General features: G+C 41.9%; 1 protein-coding gene across 1 annotated transcript in view; it reads left to right on the top strand.

Moving 5' to 3' along the window:
• The window catches only part of RASA3 (RAS p21 protein activator 3), a 133,093-nt gene extending 125,845 nt beyond the window's left edge, over positions 1-7,248 (top strand). The window contains exons 21-24 of the mRNA XM_082335596.1: positions 1,726-1,937; positions 2,731-2,834; positions 4,649-4,832; positions 5,448-7,248. Of these exons, the coding sequence (XP_082191722.1) occupies positions 1,726-1,937; positions 2,731-2,834; positions 4,649-4,832; positions 5,448-5,523 (576 nt within the window). The 3' untranslated portion in view covers positions 5,524-7,248. The remainder of the gene's footprint in view (positions 1-1,725; positions 1,938-2,730; positions 2,835-4,648; positions 4,833-5,447) is intronic.
• The last annotated feature ends 1,442 nt before the right edge of the window (positions 7,249-8,690 follow it).

The following is an 8,690-nucleotide window of genomic DNA, read 5'->3' as shown; positions in this document are numbered from 1 at the left end:
GTCTGGCAGTAAGGCCAGTAGCCTTCACCATCCTTAAACACAGTTTAGGGGGTGTGAGGGTGGCTTTAAGTACTGTTCGGGTCTCCTGTGTCGTTTGAGAAGCAACTGGTGGTTTTCGTAGTGTAAAGGTCTTGCAACAACTTGAAATTCTTGGCTTAGTTGTGGGCTTCTCGGTAACAGTTGCCATATGTTAGTTCACTTAGGTTGGTATCGCCTTACACAAAGCCATACTCCTTAAATCTGTTCCTTTGTTGTAATGCAGAAGGCTCCATTTACCCCAGCAGGACATTAAAATTCTTTTTCCCTGTAGTTCTGTGTTAACAGACCGTTGAGCTGCATGCTGCTGTCGTCCTTGTTCCTTCCTTCCCTATTCCCCAAACTCAAATTGACAGTTATATCCTGAAAAGTTTTATTAAAAGGACTCTCTCTTTGGTGTGTATTTTGGCAGTGCTGGACTGATCATACTAGCAGCTCCTACACTGCTCTTGTGTGTTGCGCCTTTCTAATTATTGTCTGACATCTATAAGGATACTACATCCAGGGAAATGACTGTTGGAGCTTTCCCTTTCCTGTTAGAAGAGACATTGTAATTAAAAAACCGTGTACGTTCACAAATTAGCAACTATATTTGCAAACTACTTCGAAGGATGTGCACCTAAAAGTGTCACAGGGAAGAAGACATTGCTCCTGGTGCCAATCTGCAACATTCTTCTGACCAGCTAGGTGCAGAATTCAGGCCAATGTTTCAGGTCTTTGTAATAGACAAAAGCGAATTTCAGTTTTGGTGCGGTTTTTGGATTTTTTTGGTGGGTTTTTTTTTGTGCCTCTTTGTTTTTCTTTTTAAAGTAGCACAGAGAAACCAGCTGTTTGGAAAATAATATTCTATGTGATAGGGCAGTGTAATGTCTAATGATTTGAATAATCAAACGAAGAAGTAGAGGGGGGAAGGATAATTTAGGAATACCCGAGAGAGAGAGGAAAACCCATTAAAATTAAGTATTTGCAGAAGCTAGAGGAAATGAAGATGGATGACATTTGCCTTTCCAAAATTTGCAGTTAAGATCACTAACTTGAGTTTAGTTATCTTCAGTGCATAATCGGTATAATCAAGCAATAAGGCTGTGCATCAGAAACTTGCTTCTTCACGAGGAGGAACCACCCTATGGCAATTAAAGAGAAACTGTATTGCTGTAATTTGCTAATAGCAGCTATAGTTGCGTGCAGAAGCGTGGAAGTTATCGAAAGGAAGGAATCATGCTGAAATAGCTGTTAAAAAGACTAGAGATATGGCAGTATTAAAGCAAAGCTGTCACTGAGGGTGGATCCAAACTCTCGTTTTTCTCTTTTCTGCCCCCTGCTGACTAGCATTTCCTTTCAGTCCTGTGTTAGGTCCTCTGTCAGCCTTCCAAAACTTGGAGCTGCAGCATTACTAAAATTGCATCCCTGAGGCTGACAACAAATCTTGTTGAGGCCCAACCAGCAAGTTGATATTAGCTGTTTGTAAATCATCTCCTACAGGAACAGTATCTTACTCCTTGTACCAGGTGAAAGGTCTTGTTGATTTAAGGGCACATTTGCTGCTTGGTTTTGTGTAGAAATGTATTTATTGGTGCATTCTTTTAGTATGCTGTGTTTTTCGTTTAATAAATCATCAGTCTGAGCCCAGTCTTAGGTTCACCAACTCATTCTGGTGGTTTATTCTGTGGTTTGTTTCCTTATTTGCAGATGTTCCAGGTGATCCAGCCTGAAAGAAGAGTCTTGTATATCCAAGCAAATAATTGTGTGGAGGCCAAGGACTGGATTGATATCCTCACCAAAGTTAGCCAATGCAACAAGAAGCGCCTCACTGTCTACCATCCCTCTGCCTATCTTAATGGCCACTGGCTTTGCTGTAAAGCTACTGCAGATAATACTCCTGGCTGCACACCCTGCACAGGGTAAGGATTGGTAACGTGCGGTTGGTCCAGGTATTGCCAGGGGTATGTGCATCTCTGCAGCGTGACTTGCGGGTATGCAATTACCAAGAAGATCTGCCAGGTGCGCAGGCATCGTGGTGTTTTCAAAGGCCATCTTTATTGTTATTTCTGATGCTGTCAGTATCTGCATATCTTGGTCAAAACGTTGAAATTTTTAGAGTTCAAGACATTGATGAGGGTTGACTGTGGGATATGATACTTTGGTTCTGATCATCTGTCATTAGTAAAAATGTCAGAAATCCCTTCAATGTCCTGTTTGTAAATGCCTGAAACAGGCAATCATCTGCTTCTAGATTTAATTCTAAACTGATCTTCTCCTAAGGGGCCCACTCATGCTCTCTGTCAAATGAAGAGATACTGTCTGGTTCACAGGAAACTATTTTCATCTAAAATGAGAGAAGCAACAAGTCCGTAATGATAGTTAATCTCAGAATCCAAGACCTGGACGGCTGGGAGTTCAGTGCTTTGGCTCCTCCATCTGGCTGTAGCAGACTAATTCACCAAAATGTCTGGATACTGATACAGTCCTCTCTTTTAAGTCAGAGTGAAAGCATGCTGAATAAATCTAGGCATAAAGAAGTTTGAACTTGTCTACCTTTTATTTTGGGAAAAATAGGAAGTTTTGAGCTCCGTTATATACAATCTGTTGGCTTTCACGAGTACTCACTTTTACTTTCATCCTTGTTAAGTGCTTTTTGTGCCATAATACACTGTTTAGCATATAACTTATGCCTCTCTTCCTGATGCCTTACAGAGGCCTGCCAGCAAATATACAACTGGATATAGATGGAGATAGAGAAACTGAGCGCATCTACTCTCTTTTCAACTTGTATATGCCAAAATTGGAGAAAATGCAAGGTGAGGATGAAAGATCATTGCATCTCCAATACACTTAGCAAGGCAAAAATACCTGTGAAAAGTTGTATGTTCTAGCTAGACCAGCCTTGCGAATCACATCCTAGTACACAGTGGCCATTATTTAACTTGTTTCCCCTTCTGCTGTCTTGAGGCAGTTGTGTGAATTATTTTTGGTGCAGTGTACAGTCTCATAGTCTGTACAAAGTTCTTTGCATAATAAACAGTTGTTTGAAATACAGTCTTAACCACAGCATCCTAAAATAGCATAGGCACAGAGCATTGCTTGGATGCTCTGAATTGGCAAAGCGGAGCGTGCACTAAACCAGAAGTTTACTGATCCCAAAAAGAAGCACCAGCAAAGTTGAGGTTTCAGTGGAACATGGTTTTGTGTTACCAGAAGTCATGTGCGCGTTCCCTGATTCAGATCCCAAGAACAGGCTGAATAGAAAAGGTTTCTCAGGAAGGCTCTTTCAGAATTATCAGCAAAAGATGACCTGTGGATGTCTGTGAAACGCTGAAGAGTGAAGTTTGGGCTATGAAACCCTCAGGAGCTGAGAGGACCAGAGATGTGACATGAAGGATAAAAGAAAGAAGAGACAGCAGAGGAAGTTAGTACTAGTAGGCATGCCAAGAAAAGTATCCGGTGTACACAGTGCCAGACTTGAAATCCCAATTTAGCACAAGGAGTGGCAGGGAAGCCTTCACTGTGGCACTGATCTTTAAATAGGACTTTATGTTATAATATGAGATAAGCCAGTGGTGTCAAACACACAGATTGGAAAGCACTTTAATCCATTCCTGGCCGCCGTGCAATTGCAAACTTAAGATCCCCACCACTTCCGAGCTGTCTGAACCAATGCCCAGCTTTCCCCTGTTCCGAATCCTCACTGCCAGAGCCAGCGTCGAGTTTCAGTGTCCGGGAAAAGGACACAGGTCTGGCGCGGACAGTGCAGCAAGGGGAAGGTAACTCGAAAGCTGAGACTTGAGACAGCAGTAAAGCTAGAAAGCTAGGGAAAAATACAGACAGAGTAAAATATTCTCTCTCCCCTTCCAATACACTCGGCTACAATGCAGAAGTAGGTCACATGGTGAATGTTTTGCAAATGTTCATGTGTAATCAGTGTCCTGATCTCTTAGCCAGGAAGGCTCCCTGGTAAGATAGGAAGGTAGCGTGACTTGTGCTTTCTTAGGATATGTCCTTAAGCAGGCAGCCAGGCAGTAGTCATGACATACTCTGCTTATGCTTATTGTATGAATCTTTTAGGGGTAATGTGGTAAAACATCTAACATGACTACTTCAACCTGTTATTGTTTTTAATTCGGTCTGTTGTGTAGTGCTGTGCTTGCTGCTTAGCTGATGCTTGGGGATGGAACCCATCCTGAAAGGCGAATACTTATCTTCGTGCAGGCCAACACTGCAGCACAGCAGCAGCGTCAGGCCTGTGTCAGAGTCCCCAGAGTGTGCACATGGGGGACTGCTAGTGGTAATTGAGATGAAAGCATTGCCTGTGCAGCAAAGGACAGCTTCGCAGCAAGCCAGGAGCAGCTGCCAGGCTTGCTGCCCTTTCCTTATGAGACAAGGAGGAGGGAAGGGGCATGGGACAACCTCTGTGCCTACCAACAGTCCAGCAAAAGGACGGGGCACGGCTCCTTCTGCTGTTGCTGTTGATGTCAGCCACAGTTCTGTGGTGGTCATACGGAAGCAAACCAAGGAACTGCATGAACCCTGGACTGAGTATTATTTGTCTGCTTGTCTCGCTTTTTTTCGCCTGCCTATCTGATACCTATTCCCGTACTTTTTTTTTTTCCGCCAGAGGCCTGTGGCAGCAAATCTGTGTATGATGGACCTGAAGAGGAAGAATATTCTACATTCATCATTGATGACCCTAAGGAGACATATAAAACACTAAAGCTGATTATTGAAGGTGTTGGAACTTTAGAGCAGGAGCATGCTCAATATAAGAGGGATAAATTTAAGAAGACAAAATACGGAAGCCAGTAAGTGTTATGGGTTGTCCAAACAGGGGAACAGTCCTGGGAGATGATATTTCCCTTGCTTATGTTCTGGCCTTCACCATATTCATGTTCAAAAAAGGTCCTGCAAATACATACAAAGTAGGATTGTGACTCAGGATTCATATCACAATATTTTAAAGGACTGTAAGGAATTTTCAAATGCTTTTTTTAATGCAATTCCATTCATAAAAATAAGCATGGAGTTTGTTTTGTTGTTTGTTTATTTGTTTGTTTGTTTAATTTTGAACCTGTGCTCATGGAATGAGCAGTAAATACCAGATGATACGTATACTTACCAGCTTATTTGAGAGTGTTGGTTTAAAAATGGGAAGAGTGGCTGATAGAGCCACATGACTGTATTTTGTGTACACATAAATAAAGGAGCATTCTGCACATGGCTGACCAAAAAGAGGATCAATTCAGTCAGTTAGTTCTTCCAGTTCAAGTCAGATGCAGTAATATCATTACAATTACAACTTTGAAAATCAGACTTAGGGAAAAGGTTCCATCTGTTCACTTTCCCTTCTGACATTTTGACGTCCTGACAGAAAATTCTATGTATAGTACTTTTTCCTTTTTTTTTTTCTTTTCTTTTAGAGAACATCCCATTGGTGACAAGAGCTTCCAGACGTACATCAGGCAGCAGTCGGAGATCTCAGCACATTCCATATGAAGTGCAAAGGAAACCACAGGACAGTGCTGAAGGGTCGATCAGTGAAGCTAAATAGCAAAACAAAAGGGAAGCCACACATGTAGCAAAATGTACAGATAGTGTCAAGCTTACAAACTTTGAAACTTGCTAAACGTGTTGTCTTTTCAAGAAACTGTTATAATAGTTGCTATGCACTTTATTCATCTGGTTATTGACAGATGATAAAACTCTGCCTTCTAGGCAGTTGTTGTCATGTGTATTTTCAAATTTGCTTTGGTTTCTTGGAATCTAGTGATCAGTTCAATGATCGAGGTGTGTGGACTTCATCTTGACAACTCCAATGCAATTCCTTATGTTTTGGAAACCAAGCGTGCTGGTAATATGCAGCATTTTCTAGAATGGCTGTTTGTTACTGGTTTTTGTTCCCGATTAATGTATATTATGTCACGCCCCTGCGTGCTCTCTTAGGAAAAGCTTAGTAACACTTTACTTTTAATGCCTGCATTTAGAAAAGAAGCAGAGAAAAAAACCCTCTGGTGCAATCTCTTGCATTGTAGCTTGTATTCTGAGCAGGCCTTTTGTTTTTACAACAGCATAATTTTTGCTAACTGTGTACAGTTTTTAATAGAAATTTAGGTCCCAATGGTACTCTTGATATTTTTGAGATACAAAGTCATTTCTCCAGGCACATTCAGCAGACTTTGGTTTTGAAGATGCAATCTCAGCAGTATAATAAAACTGACTCTCATAAATACAAGTAAGAAAGAAATGAACTTATGTCAAAGCTACATGTGTCTTTTGTGCAGTCCAGTGAATGGTAATCTTTGAAAGTCTGCCAACTGAAAGGCAAGATAAGCTGATTTTGATGACCTTTTACCACCACATTGAGAAAGACAAACAACATACAAGTCTGGCAGCTGAGACACACTGACTCCCAGGCACAAAAGCCGTCAAGATGGGTTTTCTCTGAAAGGATGTTTAAGCACTGAAGTCCACGCTATCCTAGTACCACTTGCTTTTCTGGAAAACAGATTTCTACTGTTCCAAAAATGTTTTTAAATACTTTTAAAAAGAGACTTGTTAAAGGATATTTAGGATATTAACACGCATAATGGTAACTTGTTAATATTCCGAGTGTAGTGAAAATGGAATGAGCTGCGTATCTCACTAATACCAACAAAAGGCATTAAGTAAGGGAATAAAGATCTGCTAAATATAAAAGACATATTTATGTCTACTGTTTAGTTGTACACTATAACTTTCCTCTGTATAAAGGTTTGATTTACAAACATCTAGCTTTGATGGCACGGAAGCCTGCGTGATGGACTTTAAGCTTCTGTGGGGTAGAAGCTAGTGTTGGTTTTAAGCTGAATTGGAACAGGAGGCATTGAATTATCATTTTAATGGCGAAGATATCTGTATCTTTGCTCAAAGTGTTACCGACTAACTCTGAACTGTGTTGTCATTGCATCTGACATGATTAAGATGGCTGAGGTACTTTGAATGCCTCTGTTTGTTAGTGATGCTCTTAGGAATGAGGTTTTCTTTTTGTTTGAGTATATAGTTGACCACATCCTAGTAGGTGATAAATGATATTTTATTCCTCTTCACCCAGCAGACTGCAGAAAGGGAAGCAATGAAGCATTGCAGAGATGCATTTTGGACTCCAAGCTTTTAGCTGCCATGAACTGCATTTTTGAACGTGTTTGTAACATAATATTGTTTATAAAATGCTAATGACCTGTAATGTGCGTTCTACTTGCCAATTATAGAAAGTTCTATTTCTGAAAACTGTGTGCACATTTGGAGTCTGTTCAGATTCACAGTGGCCACCGGGGTGCCCGTTGGCACAGCATCCGCTGTTCAGAGTTGGACCATGGATGGAGGTCCTCACGAGTGTAAACCAATCTCTGTTGGGGCTGCGGAGTCCCATCCTTGTTCCTCGTCCCATCCTCACCCCTTTTCTTGGGTCAGCATTGCACCCGTGGGACTCTGCAGTGAACTAGATTGGGCACCTGAGCCAACCACAAACTACTCTAGCAAAGAAAACAGTTATCCCTCAGCTAGATCAGCCTTTTGAACCGGTGCCTTGGGTAATTACACAGCTGTTGCTGCTGCGAGGGAGGGGTGAGTCCATGTTGAAAGGACAGGAGGAAAGAGTTGAGAGCACAGCACCCTGCATGTAGGTTGGCTCACGACCCTGTGGAACCACCACCCTTCTGAACAGGACCTGTTCTGTGGCAAAACCTTGGGCATGCAGAGGTTTGTGCAAGTCGGTCTTCTGGAGCTTACCAGTCCTGTCTGGATACTCATGTGGATCAAGCTTCAGCTCTGAGGCACTGTGTGACAAGCTGCACTCACTGGTTCTGGTGGGGAGCGTTTGCGGGAAGGCTAGGCAGTGGCCCCTCCGGGATAGAAAGCTGTTGACCAGCTCATTCAGTGTGTGTTAGTCTAGCTCATGTTCAAGGTAGCTCCCACTGCTGTATCATCGGGTGTCTCTGCCACCAGAACACAGGCGTGCGTTTCTGAGAAACTTCTGGAGAAGAGCTGCTGCAGGCACTCTCTAGCTGAGCGACAGTAGTGGTTTAACAGGTAGACCGCAGCCAGGAAAGAAAACCAAACTGGTGGTGGCAGACATGTCACCAGTGTCTTGGTGAAGGTGAACTTGACCACAACTATGCAAGTGTGTGTTTTTGCTGAGGAATTGTAAACCTTGTTTTAAAAACAAACAAGGTTTTAAGTAAGACGAGGTAGTAACTGACACGGGATTTCTAATAAATGAGCAGAGTTAAATGCAGAATTACTGTAACACCATTCCCAGGTTTGTCTCTTTTCCACTCAATCTCATCCAGTGTATACAATCATTTTGTTTCCTTGCTAACATATCTTGGCTTAAGTCAATAGGAAATCTTTGAAAGCTGCTTTTCTCATGGCATAACTTAATTAACAGTGGGGTGGGGGTGGGTGGGTGTTAAAACTGGGCTTCCAATACTTGCTTAGCCTCTGTCTTCTCTCTGTCTGCAGCTATGTTTCTTATGTTATCTTCAGAAATACTCAGCAAATTCTAGCCACAAGACAGATGACTTGATAGGGACACTTGGGACAGCATCCCTTATATCTGGAATGAAGAAAATAACATTTAAAAAAAAAAAAGCATAGCCATAAGTAAGCATGTCAGGTCAGTTTTC

This window comes from Platalea leucorodia (genome assembly GCF_965183815.1).
Source record: "Platalea leucorodia genome assembly, chromosome: 2".
NCBI classification, from domain to species: Eukaryota; Metazoa; Chordata; class Aves; order Pelecaniformes; family Threskiornithidae; genus Platalea; species Platalea leucorodia.
The sequence above is the reverse complement of the archived record's forward strand: the minus strand, read 5'-3'. Positions and strand labels throughout refer to the sequence as shown.